We start from the raw sequence: 23,412 nt of genomic DNA, 5'->3' as shown, positions 1-23,412 counted from the left end.
CTTTCTTTCTTTCTTTCTTTCTTTCTAACCATCTTTCTTTCTTACCATCTTTCTGTCTTTCCTTCTTTCTTTCCTTCTTTCTTTCTTTCTTTCTTTCTTTCTTTCTTTCTTTCTTTCTTTCTTTCTTTCTAACCATCTTTCTTTCTTTCCTTCTTTCTTACTTTCTTTCCTTCTTACTATCTTTCTTTCTTTCTTTCTTTCTTTCTTTCTTTCTTTCTTTCTTTCTTTCTTTCTTTCTTTCTAACCATCTTTCTTTCTTTCTTTCTTTCTTACCATCTTTCTTTACTTTTTTCTTTCTTTCTTTCTTTCTTTCTTTCTTTCTTTCTTTCTTTCTTTCTTTCTTTCTTTCTTTCTTTCTTTCTTTCTTTCTTCCTTACCATCTTTCTTTCTTTGTAACCATCTTTCTTTCTTACCATCTTTCTTTCTTTCTTTTTTCCTTCTTTCTTTCTTTCTTTCTTTCTTTCTTTCTTTCTTTCTTTCTTTCTTTCTTTCTTTCTAACCATCTTTCTTTCTTACCATCTTTCTGTCTTTCCTTCTTTCTTTCCTTCTTTCTTTCTTTCTTTCTTTCTTTCTTTCTTTCTTTCTTTCTTTCTTTCTTTCTTTCTTTCTAACCATCTTTCTTTCTTTCCTTCTTTCTTACTTTCTTTCCTTCTTACTATCTTTCTTTCTTTCTTTCTTTCTTTCTTTCTTTCTTTCTTTCTTTCTTTCTTTCTTTCTTTCTTTCTTTCTTTCTAACCATCTTTCTTTCTTTCTTACCATCTTTCTTTACTTTTTTCTTTCTTTCTTTCTTTCTAACCATCTTTCTTTCTTTCTTTCTTACCATCTTTCTTTCTTTCTTTCTTTTTTTCTTTCCTTCTTTCTTTCTTACCATCTTTCTTTCTTTCTAACCATCTTTCTTTCTTTCTTACCATCTTTCTTTCTTTCTTTCTTTCTTTCTTTCTTTCTTTCTTTCTTTCTTTCTTTCTTTCTAACCATCTTTCTTTCTTTCTTTCTTTCTTACCATCTTTCTTTCTTTCTTACCATCTTTCTTTCTTTCTTTCCTTCTTTCTTTTTTTCCTTCTTTCTTTCCTTCTTTCTTACCATCTTTCTTTTTTTCTTTCTTTTTTTCTTTCCTTCTTTCTTTCTTTCTTTCTTTCTTTCTTTCTTTCTTTCTTTCTTTCTTACCATCTTTCTTTCTTTCTAACCATCTTTCTTTCTTTCTTACCATCTTTCTTTCTTTCTTTCTTTCTTTCTTTCTTTCTTACTTACCATCTTTCTTTCTTTCTTTCTTTCTTACCATCTTTCTTTCTTTCTTTCTTTCTTTCTAACCATCTTTCTTTCTTTCTTACCATCTTACTTTCTTTCTTTCTTTCTTTCTTTTTTCTTTCTTTCTTACCATCTTTCTTTCTTTCTTTCTTTCTTTCTTTCTTTCTTTCTTTCTTTCTTTCTTTCTTTTTTCTTTCCTTCTTTCTTACCATCTTTCTTTCCTTCTTTCTTTCTTTCTTTCTTGCTTTCTTTCTCTTTCTTTCTTTCTTTCTTTCTTACCATCTTTCTTTCTTTCTTTCTTTCTTTCCATCTTTCTTTCTATAATCTATCTTGATCTATCCATCCAACCAACCATGGTCATGTTAAAACATGGTAAATCATGCTAGCAATGTGGTAAACCATACTAGAAACATGGTAAATCATGGTAAATCATGGTAAACCATGCTAAAACAGTTTAAAACTTTTTCAAACTTTCTGTCTAGGCTTTTTCAAGCCAACTTAAAGTTTGTCTACGAACTTTACCATCTAGTTCAGTATGAAGTCTTGTTTGTTGTTTGATTGTTTGTTTTGGTTCACACTCTCTGTCAGTAATTTGAGTAGGTCCGGTTTCTTTATATTTATCTGTTCCTGAGTTTTGGATTCCTTGTTCCAGTCTGCCTCAGTGGATCGTATCTGTGTTCGGACTGATTACATGTGCTTGACCCTCTGCCTGGTATGGACTATGACCTTGGATTATATTTGTTAATAAACTGTGTTTGGATTCTCAATCTCTCTACTGAATGCTGTCTTACCACCACAACCAAATCATTACAGAAGACTTCATCATACTGAATCCAGCTGTTGAACTAGTCCGTATGCGTATGACATTACAAATGCTTCTGATCTACCGGACTATGCTCTCATTGACTTTTTCTGTCACGGGCTTAACCCTCCTCTCAAAGATAAGCTAATTCATGATGCACCTCGAAGTTCGTTCATTTCTGGACTATGCGTAGTTGTTGAGCGGGTCCCAGTTTACCGTGGGAGTGGCAGGTGGTAACGCTTCGCTTAAACATTTTTTTTAAGCGAAGCATATGCGAAGCTTGGCCGGCACTTTCCATCCGTGCCCACTCTAATGGTCAAAACCCCAGTGCTTACAACGTTAGCCAGAGCTGTCACGTCAGAGCCGCCAGTCCCAGTATAGTCACGTCAGAGCCGCCAGTCCCAGTATAGTCACGTCAGAGCCGCCAACCGCCAGCACAACCTTGCCTGAGTCTTCAGTGGTCAAGATCAGCAACCCAAAGCCTCCAGTAGTGAAATAAGAAACCTTTCAGTCTTCAGCCATCACAGACACCATCACTGTATTCCCGGTGTTGTTGAAGCAGTGATTAATGATGCCAAGACTTCCTATCCACATTGGAGCTTAATATAAGTTGGCAGATCTACTTCTGAGAACGGTCAGAAAAGGTGGCTTATCAAAGCATCTATCATCGAATATTTCTCTGATCCCAGAGTTCATCCCGTCTTCCTCTGTGCTTTCAGTGATGGCAGTGGTGCTGTGGTGTATTTGGTCGACATTCGTCGAAATGGCTTTGAATAAGACAGCTGCACATAATTCAGAGCATGTTCAGAGTATAATATTTATACATACAAAAAGAAACTAGAAACTCAGAAGGTCAATCCCATTTTAATAAACATTTTAATTTCAATATGTTTTCTACAGTCTGGTCCGGTTCCTGCCAGTGTTCCCGTTCAGGGACCCGGATGTGTCCCGTCCAAGGGTTAGCTGTCCCGTCGCGGCGTCATTTACCCATTCTGTACATCTGTACGTCAGCCTTCCACAAACAGTGTTTGTAATAATGTTTTTCCGCTACGATGTTGAGAACAGTATTGAAGAACAGATTCTACTGGAAGAATGTGTTTTCCTGACTTTGAGAGAACGTTAGCCGGAGTTAGGAGAGCATTCCCTGTTAGCTGGATGCATGTTTCTCAGTGAAGTGTATAAATGCAAACACCATGAGTTAACGCATGTACAGAGCTGTTGTTAAATGTGTGAAACACACCTATGAGAAACACTGAGTTAATGAGGAACTGAGTGTGTCATGAAGACATGAACAGGAAGATGTGTGCCACAGACAAGCAGCGATGAAGACGCTCAGCTGGATTCTGCTCATGTGGGGTAAGAGTCTCAGACATTCAGAAACTGCATTATCATTTAGAAAATACTGAGAAAACAAAGTAAAATATAATTGTGTTTCCTTTTAGTTTATTTCGAAAGCAAAAGTAAAATGCGCACGGCCCCATGGGCATTCATAAGTGATTTAAAAGCGAGGTCGAAAAGAGGGAAAACCTTCTCCCTGGTTTTATAAACACACAGTTAAATCAGCCAGAGAAAATATAATATTAGAAAATCAAAGGTCAAGAACCCAACTAAAACAAACACTGATCACCATAATGGTGGCATCAAACGTTATTATTTTCAATAAATCATCTAAACCTATGTTAATTCTCAATAACAACTTTTGTACACTAATGTGACAAACTGGTTTGTAATACCATATTTTAATGGAAAAAAAATAATCATAATTTTAATAATAAAAGACTGTAAAAAACAGAAACAGAAAAAAACATGTTAATTGGTTAACGGTGAAAGACTAATAGATCTCATGGGACATTTTGTGTAATTTTTTTTTTTTTTTTACAATGTGTTTATTGTTTTTGATTATGCAAGACAGGTAACAGAGAAACACATTTCCATTTCGTCACAGTTATTTCCCACCCCAACAAGAGAACATCACTCTCTTCTCCCATATAGAAATACACAAAAGTCTCAGACAAGAGACAATCTAAATGCAAAACAAATATTGCAAGGTACCCAAAAACCAAATATACATTACTGTACTTTACATTTTCCAGCAAAACAAACCGAAACAAAAAGACAAAAACAAACACTATACATAGTTACACCTCCTGTAATAAATGACCAATATTATTGTTGTTAATGTTGTAATTAAACGGCTTCCATATTTCTTCATATACATCCATTTTGTTTTTAATAAAATATGTTATTTTTTCCATGGCCATACACTGTGCCATGGCATTAATCCAAGCTCCAATAACTGGTGGATCAGGCCTTTTCCAGCTAAGAGCTATCATTCTTTTAGCTTGTAATATAGCATAATCTATAAATTTACGCTGCTGAAGATTTAGTTTAAAGTTCTTTGGATATAAATGTAGCAAAATCATTTTTGCATCTAGAGGAATATTCAGGGGTACAATTATCTTTGTAATATTAATCACTTCCACCCAAAAGTCTCTAATAATGTTGCATTCCCAAACACAATGCACAAATGATCCCTGAGCCTCTCTGCATTTAAAGCATGTATCAGGAATATTTTTATTAAACCTATTTAGTTTGACAGGAGTTATGTAAGTCTGCATCAACCAGTTATATTGAAGTAGTTTTAAGCTAACACTACCTAACTGTTTCTGAGAGTTTTTACAGACTTGTCTCCATTCATCCTCAGATATATCCTCATTCAATCCCACCTTCCATAATTCAAGTTTCGGGGTTGTTGATTCAGTAGACCCTGATACAAGCCAGCTGTAAAAAACTTATATTAATCCTTTATTATTGCATTTCTTAGTAATTAATTCCTCCAAAGAAGAAAGTACTGGCAAGTTTAATGATTGGTTCTGCATAGAAAGAACAAAACTCCTCATCTGTAAGTATTTAAAGAAATGTTTTCTTGGAATATTATACTTAGTAGATATCTGCTCAAACGACATCAACGTTCCCTCCTCAAAAAGATCACTAATTTAGCTTAATCCTTTTTCAACCCACAACCGGAATCCCGAGTCCTTCGTGCCTGGTGTGAATAATGTGTTGCCCCAAATGGGACTATACTGGGATAAAGAGTCAGCTATTTTCATGTACTCTCTAACTTCATACCATACTCTAATCATATTACAATCTATGGGGTGCGTGGTGACTGTTTTCAGTTGCTTAAACTTATCTGAATATATATACAAGTTTAAAGGCAACGCAAAACCACATGACTCCATATCCACCCAGGATGGTTTACTTCCAGAGGAAAAATAATACATTATTGTTCCTAATTGTGCAGCTAAATAGTGCCAGTACAGGTTGGGACATTTTAACCCTCCAGTGTCAAAAGGAAGAGAAAGAAGAGAAAGACGAACTCGAGGGCATTTCTTGTTCCAAATAAATGTCCTGAATAATGAGTTAATCTCCGAGAACACTCCAGCTGGTGGCGCCAAGGGGGATATTTTGGAATAAATACATGAATTTAGGCAAAATATTCATCTTCAATATATTTATCCTTCCTATCAATGACATTGGTAAAGATAACCATCTCTCTAGATCTTTAGATGTTGATTCCATTATAACATTATAATTTGTAAAAATTATATTTTCTAATTGGGGAACAATTTTGATACCCAAATATGTAAAGCTGGTTGATATTTTCAAGGTAAATAAATGTGATGTATTTGGACAGCTATCTTTATTAAGCAGCATTAACGATGACTTTGATGTGTTCACTTTATATCCAGATATACTTCCGAATTGATTGACCAGATCTAAAAGTGCTGGTAGAGAGGCGTTTAATTGTTTTAGGAATAACACTACATCGTCAGCGAATAAAGCTATTTTATGTTCCTTGCCACCCATTGTAATGCCTTGTATGTGGTTGTTAGTTCTTACGGCTATTGCTAGCGGTTCTATAGCCAAAATTGAATAAAAGTGGGGACAATGGTGAGCCTTGAGGGCAACCTCTTGTAATATTAAAAGGCTCAGAAATCATCTCATTGGTTAAAACTTCAGCCACTGGGGTGGAATGTAATCATTTGATCCAATGTAAAAAGGAGTTTCCAAATCCGAATTTTATGATAACGTCAAAGAGATAAGCCCATTCGATCCTATCGAAAGCCTTCTCCGCGTCGAGCGAGAGAAGAGCAGGATCCTTTTCCTCTTTTTGGCTATGCAAAATATTTAAAACACGTCTTACGTTATGAAATCCCTGTCTGTTCTTAATGAACCCGTTTTGATCATCACCCACAATGCCCGGAAGCACAGTCTCTAGCCTTTTTGCCAAGATTTGACATATTATTTTGGTATCTGTGTTTTAGTAGGCTAATAGGTTGCATATTTCCACACTTTGTATTCGGTTTTCCTGGTTTTGGTAAAAGAATGATCAAAGCCTCTCTCATAGAATTAGGAAGACAGACACTATTATAACATTATATATACATAATACATATCATGGAGTGGCTTAACCATTTTATCACTGAAATATTTATATAGGTCGATGGGCAGGCCATCAGGTCCTGCTGTTTTACCACCTTTTAATGTATTTATAGCCTCCATAATTTCATCTGCCGTAATCTCACCATCTAATTTAATTTTAAGTTCCTCAGATATTTTAGGAATGTTGAGGTTATCAAAAAACGCGGAGTGGGCATCAGTCGTGGCCTTATATTCAGAGCAATATAGCTTTTCATAGAAATTTCTAAACGCTTTATTAATTTCCATCGGATCTACAGTCATATTTCCATTTTCATCTTCAAAACTAGTAATTGCTCTTTTTGATTCCTGTTGTTTTATACGCCAAGCAAGAAGTCTGCCTGGTTTTTCTCCCTGATCGTAAAATTGCTGCTTTAATCTCAATAAATTGGCCGCTGCTTTTTCATGTGTTTTTTCATTATATTGGGTTCTTAACAATAGCAATTCTTTTAAAACATCAGTATTTTGGCCTGCTTGTAAACTTTTTTCCTCGAGTAAGCGAATTTTAGTTTCAAGTGTTTAAAATTTCTCCTGTTTCTCTTTTGTCTTCCTACTCGTATAGCTTATAATTTGTCCTCGTATAAAGGCCTTAAAGGCTTCCCATCTGATTATAGCTGATGTTTGGGTGGTGTTATGTTCAAAATAGTAATCAATTTGTTCCCCTAAGAACTCAAGAAATATTTTGTCTTGCATCCAGTGTATTTGAAATCTCCATTTCGTACGATTATGAGTAAACTTTGGTTCAACGTATGTCAAAGATACAAGAGCATGGTCTGAAATAAGAATACTACTATATTGACAATTTCTGATACATGAAATTAGTTGAGCTGATATCAGAAAGTAATCTATTCTTGAGCATCCTTTAGAAGTACTCGACCAACATGAATATTCCCTCTTTATTGGGTTTTGAGCCCTCCATATATCCACCAGGTTAAGTTCCTTTATAAAATGTTGTAAAGCTTTTCTAGACCTTACATGGGTGTTATCAATACCAGATGACCGGTCCTTACTGGGCTGCAAAACACAATTGAAATCACCTGCCACAATGTGTTTTCCGGGCATTGTGGAGATTCTCAAAAATAAATCATTATAAAAATCTGCGTTATCATCGTTAGGTCCATATACATTAACCAGATTAATCCGAGTTGATAGAATGTTTCCCTGTACAATCAAAAATCTACCTTTGGGGTCTTTAGTTATTTTATCAATGCGCAAAGGAATAGACTTATGTATCATAGTTATAACTCCTCTGGAATTCGAATAGTAAGCTGAAGACAGTACCTGACCTGGCCATCTACCCATTTAAGCCCACCGGCAACTATAGTTGCCGCAGTACATAGTTGTCATTTTCTTTTTGTAAATATTTTTCTAGATGTTGTCTATGTTTTATTTCTCAATGAAATGCAAGCAAACAACCAAATAAAGGATTTCAAGAAAAAAAAAAAGGTATTCACTTCCTCCCTGTCACATGAGGCTGTCAACTTCCTACCCCTATTTCCAGGAAGCAGGGCGAAGGCAAACCCTCCCAAAGAAAGGTCATTTTCATGTTACTAATAAGTATTTTTTGTTGACATATATATATCTACATAATCATGAAGGTCTCTAGAATCAGCCAAACAAAACAAATCTTACAAGAGATCTATAGTTTTTTGTATACTTAGTCAAAAGTCCAAGCGGCAACTATAGTTGCCGGTGGGCAAATGCCTTGTAAGTACATATATAATGGGAAAATGGGGTATACTGTGTTAATAGGTTAATAAATCAAGTTTATTGGTCTTGTTTAGTGCATAAACATAACTTAACCCTTTAAATGACATCTCTATATAGATATATTTTTTTCTTCATTCTATTTATTTGTATTTATTTATTTTCATTTAACTTTTTGATACACAATGCCCTGTTATGGCTGCACTATGTTCCACAACTTTAACCCTTGTGCGCTGTTCGTTTGCGGTTTACAGTCAGGCTGTTTGGGGTCTGAGAGACCCCAGGCAACAAAATGTTATTTTGTAACAACATATATATTTTAAACAAATGTAATTTTACTCAGTTTATTAATGTTTTTACTCTACATTTGGACATTTTTACTCCACAAAATGTTCAAAAAAAGAAAAGAACTAAAATAAAATCTAACTTTCATTCATGGGGATAACATGGATAATTTGACATGGTTTAGTGTAAGATTTTTGGACAAATCTTGGAAAATGCAGTTTTAAAAGTAAAAAAAAAAAAAAAAAAATCACTTTAACCAGTAGATGGCTGCAGAGCTCTAAAAGTAGTAAAAGTTTCAAACTAAAAGACATATTTTCACAAGTTTTTCCAGTTAGATTCATATCTACATATAATGAAATCACAATTATAACAATAAAAATTACTTTTTGTCAAAGTTTGGCAGTTTTTGTACTGAAAAATAAATCAGTTTTTCAATAATGTTCCATTATGATTAGAATCAAACCTGATCAGGATGTTACAAAGAGAAAAGTTGGAGTTTTTAGAGTTTATCATTTATTTCAAACATCTGTTTTTCATATAATTCTACAAATTTAAAGTGTGCCACTTCATTTCTGTCTGTGTGTTCTGTGTTGTTTCTGATTTTGAGAATGAATTTTGTCCATTGATCAAATTCATTTGATTCTAATCATAATATATAACATTACTGAAAAACAGATTTGTTTCAGTACAAAAAGTAACTTTTATTATTATAATTGTGATTTCATTATGTAGATATGAGTACAACTGGAAAAACTTGTGAAAAGATGTCTTTCAGTTAGTCAAAAAGCAAATAGCAAATAGTGGTGCTCTGCAGCCATCTACTGGTTAAAGTGATAAATTGTTACTTTTAGAACTGCATTTTCCAAAAGATTGGCAAAAATCTTTTTAAAACACTTAACCAAGTCAAATTATCCATGTTATCCCCATGAATGAAAGTCAGAAATGTGGGTCAAAAAGACCCTGAACAGCGCACAATGGTTAAGGCAAATGGATTTGTTGTTTGTTGTGTTTTCATATTTAAGAGATTATAAGGCTACGTCTACATTAATCCGGATACATTTGAAAACGGCGTTTTCGTTTATAAACGCTCTCCGTCCACACTAGCGTTTTCAAGCGTTTTCGGACGTTTCAGTGTGGATGAGAAACTTTTGAAAAACGCCTGAAAACGCGAAATTCACCTTTATTGCGCATGTGTAAAACCCCACAAACGCTCACTGATATGATTCAGATGGAAAAATAAATAATAAAGTTATCGCGCAATTCTTCTGACAGGATAATTTTATTTAGTAAAATATCTCACCATTCACTGATGCGTCCAGGTCGCACGCAGACACCATATGTTTGGTCTAAAACGCGACTGTTCTCATGTATTACCGCAGGACAGCAAATGTGAGTAAATTCTGTCATCTTTGCAGGACTGTGATATGAAGAGTGTGCAATGTAGAATATTTTTAGCAATAGTGTGAAAGTGAATAGCACATAACAGGCACAATACTGGTATAAACGTGAATACCTATTGGTACAATATGCGTCACATGACTAAAATTACGTCATCGTTTTTAAATCTCTCCGGTTTCACAGTCCACACTACAACGCAAAAACGGCGTTTTCAAATGTATACGCTTTGGAGTGCGTTTTCAAAAAGCTTCGTTTTCCTTAATAAAAACGCCGTCTCAGTGTGGACGGAAGGCCAAAACGGAGAGAAAAAGATGCGTTTTCAAACGAAAACGTATTAGTGTGGACATGGCCTGAGCTAGATGCAGTTTTTTTGGGGGTCTGCATCAAATGTTTTTCGACTTTTATACATAATAAATTTGTTTATGAATAAAGATTGATCTGTTGAAAGCAGTTATTTTGAGATAAATGCCAAATGTTCTCCTCCTATTCATATTTTACATTGAAGGGGTGCGTACAACATATTTGCCCACCGGCAACTATAGTTGCCGCACATTCAAATATGATTTTCAAGAAATAAAAAAAAAACCTGTGGAAAATAAATGCAGAACATGTTCACATAGGACACTATTAACAGGATTATATGCATGAAACCATTCAGAAAAATTTGGGCACAAATGGGTTAATTTTGATTATCTCATGATCTAACATTTGTGTTTCCTGCAGGAACACAATTTTGGCTCTTAGCTGTTTTATTCTACCCATTACTTGTTTTATTTTAGTAAGTTTACGTAGGCCTCTACAATTCCAAGATACACATTCAACCAAAATGTCTGTCATTTGTTATAATGTCATAATTACCATAAAGAGAGGTAAATTACCTTTGTGCAAGAATAGCAATAAAAACCTATAAAGGGTACCATTTGAAATAAAACCCAAAAAGAAAAGGAAGAGAGCGACCCACCCAGAACCCAGGCCTGACTCACTAGAACATACAGGCTCCCCCAAACGCCTAAATAACTTCCCTCCAATATCGGGAATAGGTCCACACTATACTGAGGAACTATTCTCCTGTAAACCAAAACTCAGCTCAATTGCTTGTCTATGTAGCAAAAATAATCCAGATAAGATAGTTTATCTATCAACTGAAAATAAAATGTGTGTCATACTACATGCACGTACTTTTCAGCACTCAAGTAAGAAGCACCTAATTGCACTTTAAGAAGAAACCAAAAGAAAAAAACTAAATAAAATATATCTTTAAACAGGGCTTATTAATACTTTATATTAGTATTTTAAGAGAATCAAGTCTGTAAGTAGTACGATGTCACGTTTCCAGCAGAATTAGGCCCTACATACCTCTTAGTTTCCAGCAGCCACATCTAAAGAGATTTTAAGTTCAATAAGAGTTCTCATCAAGTCACACTTAATTTAGTCATCCTCAGTCACTGGCTCCAGTTTCTTGATGTACTCGTTCACGTCCGCTGGTGTATTGAAGACGACAGTGCGGTCATCGTTGGTCAACAGGAGCCGTGCGGGGTATATTACCCGGTGCTTGTCCAGACCGAGTTCCCGTAACCGCTTCCTCACGCCGTCGTAGCTCCTCTGTTGCTTATACACCTCCGTTGGCAGGTCAGGAAGAAATCTTATTTTGTTGTTTTGGTACATCACCTCTTTCTGTATCCGCGCAGCTTTCAAGATGTTTTCTCTGTCCTTGTAGTTTAAACACTTGATGATGATAGTTCTCGGATACGTAGTGGAACTTTGGCTCGCTGTTATCCGGTGCGCTCTCTCCAAAACCGGCGGCGTTATCTTCAGAGTATCCGCTATCCATTTTTCCATAAAGGAGCAGGTATCATTGCCTTCTACTTTCTCGGGTATGCCCAGTACACGCAGGTTATTACGTCTACTCCTCCCTTCTAAGTCTTCGACTTTGTTATTGAGGTTTTTTGTCTTGCTCTCAAGTTTTTCGATACTTTCTTTCAGGGTTTGTATCTCGTCTTCTGCCGTAGATATCCGCATTTCGGCCTCCATGATACGCCCACTACAGTCTTTCACATCCGTTTGGACAATTCTTATTTCCGTCAGTACACCATAAATTTTTGTGTTAAAGTCTTGTTTGAATGAGGTTATGGCAAGCATGAGGTCCTTTGTTGATGGATTTTCCATGTTTATGACTTGTTCGGCGTCCGCGGAAACATCAGCGTGTGCCTGCTCCGGTGAGCATGTCTCCCCTTCAGCTAGCTCCTGGCCTGCATCCTCACAGCTCTCCATTTCTTTCTTCTCTTTTTTGCCATGTTTGAAGTGATTTACTCTTATGCTTACAATTTTGTCTCTTTATATGACCTCTCTCTGGAATATTATGCAGGATTTATTGAAAAGCAATTGAGCACGAGGAAAACGCGTCTGCTCACCTTGCCGCCATAACCGGAAGTCTGCCTTGACATCATTTTGTGTAATTTTACAGTAAAATACTGTTAAATGTATAGATTTTCTTATTTATGGATTGATAAAAAGAGAACTCCAAAAACCAACCTTTAATATGTCAACCAAATCAAACAAGAATTTGAATCTTCGCTTTATCCAATTTTCAGATTTCTGTTTTGGAAATGAATGCATATTTGAATAAATGAATAGATATTTATATAGCGTGCTTGCTATGTACTGTCGTACACCCAAAGCGCTGTACAATCATGTCAGGGGTCTCTCCTCAACCACCACCACCAGTGTTGTTACATCTGTCAGCTGCAGGTGCCATAATGTACCAACAGATGGCAGCCTAGTCTATCAATGTTTCAATAGACTCTGTAATTCCCGGACTGTTTATTTTCCAGAATCCCCTGCTCATTATTAGTTTATCTGTTTCAGCTGTGTCTTGTTTCATTTGATTATCACCCTGTCTATTTAAATTCCTTTTGCCTTCATTCAGTAGTGATGGCAAAATGAGTCTTCCTGAGCCACTGAGACCTTGCAGCCCATTGCTTCACCTAAAGGTTCATTACTCGAAGCTCCATTCAGCATTGCTCACTAGTGACACCTAGTTATTGTGCAAAGAATTAGCAGACAAATGAATTCATTCTGAACCAATGACCTGAGCAGACTTATGATGTCCATATACCCAACCCAATTTGGGGTGGGTGAAGGAAGGATTACAACAGATTTTTGTTGAGAAACAGACTTTTTTCAAGTGTGTTGGGGTTTAGACGATTCCTCTTCTTGGACAAAACCTCTCCAGCCTCGGAAGAAAAAAGATCCTTTCACAAGGAACAGAGGATGCAGCGGAACATAAAAATGCCAGTGCCAGCTGGTGTAAATGAGGACACTGATGCTTCTGTTGAGCCCAGACAGGGGAGGATCTCCTCTTTCTTGCTGCTCCATTACCAGGAAAAAGGAAGAGGTTACAAAAAGCAATCCAGTCCAGATCCAAAAATCCAAGGCAATCCAAATAATCTTATCTAATTAATATAACAAGACTATAATATAGCTACTATAATTAATAATAACTATATACTATAACTATTCTAACCCGATATAATGTAATGATATACAGCCCTAACACATATATGACACAATAATGACAATGACAATGATGGTTATCTGACTCTCTGACTCTGACACTACTACAACTGCTTCTACTACTCCTGCAACACTCACAAGGTGGCGCGAGTTTCAAACCCCCTGCATCCGGAAGCGACACTCAGACCGAACCCATGCCGTATCCACACCAACCGAGGCCTCGTTTGTCATTAGTCACATGATTTTCACGTTAACATTTTTTCACGCCCATTTTTTCTTGACACAAGCTCCGACGCCTCGGTTCAAATGTCACGTCACTATCATTCAGTATGAAGTCTTGTTTGTTGTTTGATTGTTTGTTTTGGTTCACACTCTCTGTCAGTAATTTGAGTAGGTCCGGTTTCTTTATATTTATCTGTTTCTGAGTTTTGGATTCCTTGTTCCAGTCTGCCTCAGTGGATCGTATCTGTGTTCGGACTGATTACATGTGCTTGACCCTCTGCCTGGTATGGACTATGACCTTGGATTATATTTGTTAATAAACTGTGTTTGGATTCTCAATCTCTCTACTGAATGCTGTCTTACCACCACAACCAAATCATTACAGAAGACTTCATCATACTGAATCCAGCAGTTGAACTAGCCTGTATGCGTATGACATTACAAATGCTTCTGATCTACCGGACTATGCTCTCATTGACTTTTTCTGTCACGGGCTTAACCCTCCTCTCAAAGATAAGCTAATTCATGATGCACCTCGAAGTTCGTTCATTTCTGGACTATGCGTAGTTGTTGAGCGGGTCCCAGTTTAACGTGGGAGTGGCAGGTGGTAACGCTTCGCTTAAACATTTTTTTTAAGCGAAGCATATGCGAAGCTTGGCCGGCACTTTCCATCCGTGCCCACTCTAATGGTCAAAACCCCAGTGCTTACAACGTTAGCCAGAGCTGTCACATCAGAGCCGCCAGTCCCAGTATAGTCACGTCAGAGCCGCCAGTCCCAGTATAGTCACGTCAGAGCCGCCAACCGCCAGCACAACCTTGCCTGAGTCTTAACCCAAAGCCTCCAGTAGTGAAATAAGAAACCTTTCAGTCTTCAGCCATCACAGACACCATCACTGTATTCCCGGTGTTGTTGAAGCAGTGATTGATGATGCCAAGACTTCCTATCCACATTGGAGCTTAATATAAGTTGGCAGATCTACTTCTGAGAACGGTCAGAAAAGGTGGCTTATCAAAGCATCTATCATCGAATATTTCTGCTGACGCTTCTCTGATCCCAGAGTTCATCCCGTCTTCCTCTGTGCTTTCAGTGATGGCAGTGGTGCTGTGGTGTATTTGGTCGACATTCGTCGAAATGGCTTTGAATAAGACAGCTGCACATAATTCAGAGCATGTTCCAGTATATAAGTCTGTTCCTGAGCCTTTCCTAGTCTGCAGATCTGTTCCTGAGTCTGTTCCTGGGCCTATTCAAGTCCATGAGTCTGTTCCTGAGTTTCTTCCTGAACCAGTCCTAGTCTGCAGATCTATTCCTGAGTCTGTTTCTGCACCTGTTTGAGTCCATGAGTCTTTTCCTTACATCTGTCAGCTGCAGGTGCCATGATGTACCAACAGATGGCAGCCTAGTCCCTCACTGTTTCCATAGACTCTATTATTCCCGGACTCAGTGGATCGTATTTGTGTTCGGACTGATTACATGTGCTTGACCCTCTGCCTGGTATGGACTATGACCTTGGATTATATTTGTTAATAAACTGCGTTTGGATTCTTACTCTGCTGAATGCTGTCTTACCACCACAACCAAATCATTACAAGTGTGCAGCATCCACTTAGATGACGGCAGTCACAGTACAACATACACAGTACTCTCGCTCACCACACACCAGCTATAGGTGGAGATGAGAAAGCGTGATCAAGCAAATCCGTTTGACGGGGATTATTAATTAGATAACATTTTAGAAAACTTGTAATACAAAAACATTGCAATTCTTAATGTAATCAATCAACTGGGAAAATATGCTGATATCGGTTTATGTTTTTTAACCTATTCAATTTTTTTGTTTTTTTGTTGCCTTAATAAAGACTGATTCTTAAGTCTCACAAAGCTCTCCTGATGTCTCCCAGAGCACTTAACAGTCTCTCTCGCTTCTCCAGCATCTCTTTCAGAGGCCTTCAATATCGACACTGAACATCCCCTGAGATTTAACGGCACGGCAGAAGATTTCTTTGGTTACAGCGTTTATCAGTCGGAGTTTGAAAACAGGAAACAGTGAGTGAAACACACACACACACACACACACACACACACGCACACATACACTCGTTGCTATGGTGTTCTACATGTGTTTTCTGAGGGTCTGATTGATTGTGAGGGTGTTTTTGGCAGGATCATCGTTGGAGCCCCATTAAAAGGAAACTCAACGGGTGAAATGTACAGTTGCACAGTAGATCTGCAGTCCTGCACACCACTGCTCTGGACAGGTATCACCATCACACACACTATCTGTCACGATCACTGTCACACACACTATCTGTCATGACCACCGTCACACACACTATCTGTCACGACCACCGTCACACACACTATCTGTCACGACCACCGTCACACACACTATCTGTCACGACCACCGTCACACACACTATCTGTCATGATCACCACCGTCACACACACTAACTGTCATGATAACCGTCACACACACTATCTGTCACGACCACCGTCACACACACTATCTGTCATGATCACCACCGTCACACACACTAACTGTCATGATAACCGTCACACACACTATCTGTCATGCTGTGGTCTCCCCTCTCTCTCTCTCTCTCTCTCTCTCTCTCTCTCTCTCTCTCTCCCCCCCCCCCCCCCTCCTCTCTCTCTCTCTCTCGCTCTCTCTGTCTGAGCGCATGTGTCCCAGTGACTGGGAGGAGCGTGTGAGTGTTTGAGCTAATGGCGGCATGTTTGAATGAGTTTTTTTCCCTTTTTTCCCCTTTTTCCCATTTCTTTAATAATTTAGTTTAGTTTAGTTTGTAGTTAGCTGTTAGGGGTTGTGGAATGTCGGCAGACTCTGACGGGTTTGCTATCTTAACAGGCCGGAACGGCTGTAATTGTATACCAGATGACTCGATCACGGTCGAAGACTGCTTGACTGCTGTTAGTAGTGAAATAGGTGCTCGGAACATTCTGTCAGCATCTAGAATGAATAAAGCTGTCGTTGTGTTTGTAAAAGAAGAGTCTATGGTTCATCATTTAGTAGAAGTTGGCTTATCTGTTGGTGATTTTTTTTTTCTGCCTGTTTTACCGCTGTCGAGCCCTTCTAAAAAGGTAACTCTTTCCAATGTGCCGCCTTTTATTTCTAATGATTCACTTGAGCATTTACTTGGCCGCTATGCCAAAATAGTAATGCAGATTAAAATGATCCCCCTCTGTGTTAAAAATCCAAATTTGAAACATGTGATTGTTACGTTTCTGGGCTGTAGAAAGCGCGCGACGAAGGATATTCAGAAAAACAAGGTATTTAATAGTAAACTCAGGAGTAACATCATGTTCACACAAACAATAACCGACCAGGGATAGAACAGAACAGGGAGTATAAATACACAAGCAGACTAAACAAGGAACAGCTGACAAGACTGAACTGATTGGAAACCATAGAGACTAACGAGAACAGGTGGAGACAAGACAGAACATAATTGTGATATTACGCCCCCCTCGCGCCGTGATGACAACAACAAGAAAAGGAAAAAGGGCGGTGGCTTCGGCGGAAGGCGTGGAGCTGGGGACGGACTGGAACCTGGGGACGTTGGCCATGGACACCATGGTGGCGCAGACGGGGGGAGGAGCCAGGGTGGTGTCTGAGCTGACAGACAGGACGACGCCCAGAAGCCGATCAAAGGCGGCGGAACCGTGGGTGGCTGAGGATCCCGCGGAGCTGAGTGGCCGACGGACCATGGCGACACCGTAGACCGGGAAGACAGGAGCTGAGCCGCTGATCTGCGGGACTGAGGCGGTGACGTGGGGACGGATGACCGGGGTGACGATGTGGTGAGGGAGGCCGACGGGGAGGTCAGAGGAAGGGAGGAGTCCAGTGGTGCCGAAGGGGTGCAGGGTGAGGGTGCAGCCCGAATCCCAGAAGTCCGTGGCTGTAGCTGGACGTCGACCGCCGAAGGCCGACCTGGAGCGGCGATCGAGCCCAGCGGAGCTTCCGGGCAGACGGACCGCGGAGGCGATGAAGGAGTGGTGGGTCGAGGTGAAGGCGACAGGCTGACAGGACGTGGTGGTGGTGTGCGCCTGGAGGGCCGAGGTGCAGCCGGGAACTCGCCCTCTAGTCGAGCTGGTGGCAGGGGAGCCCGAGGCGCGGAGGATGAGCCGCACGAAGTGAGCAGCGGTGGCAGAGCAGAGGAGCTACATGACACCAGTGGTGCCGACGAATCCAGGGGACTGGTCGTGACCAGCGCTGGAGACGGGATAAGGATGACAGGCAGGGATGAAGACGGAAGACTTCCGGACGGGACCGGCGAAGAAGATGATGTGAGGGTGGGGAATTGGGTGGATCCGCGGACCACAGGTCTATTAGGTTGTAGTCCGCTCCTGGCTCTGCGATGGACAGACCCGCCTGCGTCGACTTCGGGGCTGGTTCATGAACGACCTCAGTGGGCGCCTCGGGCTCGCTGGCTGTGAGGGAGAGGTCGCCATTCTGGATCAACCAGGTCAGGAAACTCAAGTAGGGCCTGCTTTCCGGGCGGAGGAGAAGCTGCAGCGTGGGTAAGTCCATCAAGTTGAATTTGCTCATTATGAGGGTCGGTTATTCTGTTATGTTTCTGGGCTGTAGAAAGTGCACGACGAAGGATATTCAGACAAACAAGGTATTTAATAGTAAACTCAGGAGTAACATCACGTTCACACAAACAATAACCGACCAGGGATAGAACAGAACAGGGAGTATAAATACTCTGTTATGACAGAACATAATTGTGACAGTAATGTCTTTCAGACGACAAACTTTTATGATTTTGAATGCCGAATTTAAACATTTTGATGTTTCTGTGAAATTGACTTTGTCAGGTAAAGATTAAAAAAAAATGATCAGCACGGATTCAATGAAATGTTTCTCTTGTGGGATTTTTGGTCACATAAAACAAAAATGCCCATCTAATAAGGTGACTGAACAAAATGAGAACCTAATATACCTCTGGAGCAAGTGGCTTCTACTTCGGAAAATGTTAATCAGGATGTAGGTAACAAAACTGATCTGGCTGAATCGGATTCCTTGTCTAAAGACGAAGAAAATCCGAAAGAGCATGCAGCTAACAGTCGAGATCGCCACTGCAGAAACCAGTGACCCAGAGCGCCCGCGGGAGCCGGATGAGCTTGTGGATGCCGGAGAGTCGCGGGACTCGCGAGCATCTGTTGGCCTGTCACTGAGTGACGAGGAACAGCTCACCGGGAGAGGTGAGACTCAGTCTGTAAATATTGATTCTGATAGTGAGGAATCTGATATTGTAGATTATCTCACTGATGTTAGTTCACAAGGAAGTTATGCAGAAAAACAATGCAGCCTTCAAATGAAGCCACCTTATTATACAGTGCAACAAATTAACGATTTCCTTGATAGTACTTTCAATCAGCGAAGACCAAGATAAGAGAAGTATTTCTCTGATGTGCAACTTTTTGTTGATTCTTGTGTTATGGCTATGAGAAAAGCTTCATTGGAGGAGCTTGATCAGCCCAAACAATATAGACTCAAGAAACAGACTGAAAATCTATTACAAGAAATACTTATAGAGCCATGTTTATTAACAGGGTGATATTTTGGGCTGTTTTTTCTTTCCTTTCCTCATGACAACCTTAAACATTGGAACTTTTAATATTAACGGTTGTCGGGGTATAGAAAAGAGAGTGGCTTTATTTGATTATTTGCACTTAAAGAAAGCAGATACTGTGTGAAACCACACACAGTCAGATGTTACAGGAAACGCATTCAGATCAGCAGAATCAGACACAGTGGACTGGTGATTGGAAAGGCAATGTTTTGTGAAGTCATGGAACAAACCTCAGTGCAGGTGTTGCCATTCTCTTTTCTCCATCTGTTAGTAGTCAGCCAGATATGGTTGAGGTCGTGCCTGGTCGGATTTTGAGAGCTGATATTGCCTTGGGTGATACACACTTTTCCTTTTTTAATGTGTATGCTCCAAATATTGGTTCTTTAATAGCTCAATTTTGCCATCTTTTTTATCAGATCATCACTATGTATCTATTAAAGTTTCTGTCTCATTTCCTAGATTCTCTAAATAACATTGGCACTTTAATAATAGATTATTGCAGGACTGCACCTTTATTCACTCTTTTAATCTTTTCTGGAAAACTTGGACAGAGGAGAGATGCAGTTTTCAACTCAGTTGACATTGAGTCAATGGTGGGACATCAGTAAAACTCAAATTAAGACTTTTTGCCAACAGTACACTGCACATAGTACTAGAGCCCTTAAAGAAAAAATGAAGTCTCTTGAAAAAGATATTCTTGGGCAAAGCAGTGACTCAACCCACAATAATTCATCTTTTATTGACTCTGTTGCAAGTGTAACGGGTCAAATATGTGCTTCCACTTGCTACATTTATTTTCATGTATGGCCCCTTTAATTACACTCTCCGCCCAGATCCGGTAGTATGATGAACTGGTTCCGGTAGGGTACTTTAGATTCGCGCCAGCCGAGAGAGTGAATGGCTGCGGTGAGTGAGTGCTCCATGGGTAAAATATGTTGTATTAATTGTATAACCATTTTATGGGTTAATACTGAGTTATACGTGTGTTTAGAAGTATGTTATATGATTTGGGTTCGTGCCACTGTTATATGTATTGTAATATCAAGTTTAATGTTCACCTCCATTATAGAATATGCACGAGGGTGATTCCCAAATCTGATCACTGCTGTTCTATTGGTCAATTGGTGTCCATCATGAGTTAAACACAACACAACGCAGAGACAACACTGTTACACAAGAGATAAGATCCTTTTAAAGAACTTATTGGAGGAACGAGGAAAAACAGCCCTTTTAAGGACCAGGTTTGCTCAGCTGAATGATATGGATGCTCCAACAGTTTTCTTTTTTTGGACTTGAAAAAAAGTCAAGAGAACAGAAGATCTTTCATCAATAGAAGATGCCATGTGGTGGAGTTACAACTGATCAACAGGAAATTCAAGCATATGCTCTTTACTTTTATGAGGATTTATACTGTTCCGAGGAATGTGATGGAGCTTTTTATATAATTTATCTAAGCTATCTGAAGAGGAACATGATGACTTGGACAGTCCTTTATCATTTGGAGAACTTTCTCAACCTGTTTTCAATAAATCACCTGGGTTAGATGGACTTTCAGCAGAGTAGGCCTAACCCTAACCCATTTAATTGGACAAGACCTATATGGTGTTTTTCTTGAATGTATTGAGCAAGGAACTCTTCCTTGAAGTTGTTGAAGGGCAATTTTAACACTAATCCCAAAAAAGGGTGATCTTGGTGTCTAAAATACTGGCGTCCGGTATCACTGACCTATTGTCATAAGCATTGACTAATAGACTTAAAAAATGTATGGCATCAGTCATTCACAAAGATCAAACATTTTTTTGTTTCTAAAAGGTCGATTTTTGACAATCTCTTTTTGTTGAGAGATATTATTACTGTTGCAAAAATGCATAATTTGGACATTGGTTTTCTTTCACTAGACCAAGAAAAGGCGTTTGACAGGGTGGACCACCAATATTTCAGTCCCTCCAGAAAAACGCGGAGTTTTTTTGTGATTGTTGCGGGCAAAAATCCTTGATTATGCGGCACGTTTTCTTAAAAAATGCGATGGAATATGCGGGATATTTATGCAATTTTATGCGATGAAATTGCGGGAACTTGCAAAAATTGCGGGAACTTGCAAAAATTGCGGTTTGATGAAAGAGAAAAAAAAGTGATTCCCCCAACAAATATATAAAAAAAAGACCTATATTTTTGTGAATTTGTGAATATTCAGGTGAAAATTGTTTCGTGGCCACGAATTAATAATACCTCAGCAGGTTATACTAATTTCCCTCGTTTTACTATATTGTGGCCATGTAATTCGTTAAATCAAAATGAGGGAGGGAATTAGTTCGTGTCCACGATTTATTAAAACGAGGGAACAAATAAGTCGTTGTAACAACTAATTATTTAGATCAGTGGACACAGGGCGCATAAAAAAACAAGCAGAGAGAGAGAGCGCCCAAATAATATTGGAGATATTATTGGTTTCATCGGCATCGCGGGGTTTGCAGCTTTTCAATGATGTCACGTAATTACGTCACTTTATAACGTTCCACAGGGGAAATGGCTGCGCTTGTGTGAAGTAAACGCAACATTTTTCAACTTTCTGCTAAAGATATACAGTATGTGACTTTTTGCAACGAAAATGTGGGGATTATGAAATCATGCAAGCCCGCATATTTTGCGCGCGGAAATCTGCAGTTTATGCGGCGAAAGTGCGGCGTATTTGAAAAAATGCGTCCCCCGCATATATATGCGGACTTTGGCTGATTATGCATTGAATCATGCAATCGCATAATCGCGTTTTTCTGGAGGGACTGATATTTATTTAAGACCCTGGAAGCTTTTGGTTTTGGTCCTTATTTTGTTTCTCACATTAAAATGTTATACAATAAAATTTACAGCATGTTAAGATTTAATGGTTCCCTAACTAGGCCTTTTACTGTAACCAGGGGAATAAGGCAAGGGTGCCCTCTTTCAGGTCTCCTGGATGCAATATCTATCAAGCCTCTCCTAGTTTCGCTTAGGAGGCAACTACATGGTGTTAATATTCCCATTTTCCCCAGTGTAGATCCAGTTAAACTTACAGCTTACGTAGATGACATAACAGTAGTTATAAAAGACTCTGAAGACGTTTCAAGATTGATCTCTTCTTTAGATAGCTTTCGTAAAGCTTCATCTGCATGTATCAACTGGGGGAAATGTGCATCCTTGCTGTTGGGAGAATGGCCGGGTGGAGGACCTCCCCAGCTGCCACAGCAATGTAGATGGGCTCGAGATGGCTTTAGAGTCCTTGGTCTTTATTTTGGGACTTATAGTCCCACAGAAAAGAACTGGGAATGGCTATTTGATCGGGTGATTCTTAGAATTCAGAAGTGGAGATGGATTCTTCCACAACTCTCTTACAGAGGGAGATGTTTGGTTATTAACAGTTTGGCAGCTTCAGTGTTATGGCACAAATGCACTGCGTTGGATCCTCCCAAAAAATTACTTATTGGTGTTCAAAAAGCATTTATTAATTTTTTGGGGGATGGTTGCCATTGGCTTCCTCCAGGTGTCCTGTATCTCCCGGTGGCAGAGGGAGGGCAGGGATTAATACATCTAGAATCTAAGATTATGGCAATGAGATTGCATACATTGCAAAAACTCCTGTACTGGTCAGATCAAGTGCCTTGGGTCGTTATTGGTCTGCATATACTCAAGAGTCTTGGAGGAATTGGTCTTGACAAGCAGAAATCCTTATTGCAGAAATCCTTTGTGGAGAAGATGCATTTTTTGCCTTTTGGTTTTTATGTATCAGTGATTAAATCATGGGATTGGTTTAAACTGCTAAGAAAAGAGGATGAGCATTATGGTATTGCAGAACCTCTTTTTTTGAATCCTCTGTTTGAAATGCCATCTAATGTGTCCTCATCTTTAATCACCAACTTTTTTAATGCAGGCATTATGAAAGTTATGGACTTGATTGATTTAAAGGTGCCCTTGCATGGATTATTTTATTATTGTAGAATGTTTCCTGGGGTGCCCTTATAATGTTAGTATGTTTTTTAGATCAATTTTTTTTAATAATTTAGAAATAAAAGGCATTTTTCCTAGCCTGATTTTAGCCTGATTTTTGAAAACTCTGTTTGAAGGGGCGTGTCTGCTGTGAGACTTCAGTGTAAACGCCCACTGCTGTGATTGGCTGTGAGACTTCAGTG

At 39.0% G+C, this 23,412-nt stretch overlaps 1 protein-coding gene across 2 annotated transcripts in view; it reads left to right on the top strand.

The window, feature by feature from the left end:
- Positions 1–3,280: 3,280 nt before the first annotated feature.
- The window catches only part of LOC311286240 (integrin alpha-M-like), a 153,911-nt gene continuing 133,779 nt past the window's right edge, over positions 3,281–23,412 (top strand). The window contains exons 1-3 of one of the 2 annotated variants that reach the window (XM_084402361.1): positions 3,281–3,403; positions 15,584–15,698; positions 15,816–15,910. In XM_084402361.1, the coding sequence (XP_084258487.1) occupies positions 3,370–3,403; positions 15,584–15,698; positions 15,816–15,910 (244 nt within the window). In that variant the 5' untranslated portion in view covers positions 3,281–3,369. Of the gene's footprint in view, positions 3,404–15,565; positions 15,699–15,815; positions 15,911–23,412 lie in introns of both variants that reach the window. The other variant, XM_084402360.1, reaches the window with a different exon arrangement.

This window comes from Rutilus rutilus (genome assembly GCF_951802725.1).
Source record: "Rutilus rutilus genome assembly, chromosome: 2".
Classification (NCBI taxonomy): Eukaryota; Metazoa; Chordata; class Actinopteri; order Cypriniformes; family Leuciscidae; genus Rutilus; species Rutilus rutilus.
Note: the sequence above shows the minus strand (reverse complement) of the source record. Positions and strands in the feature narration are given on the sequence as shown.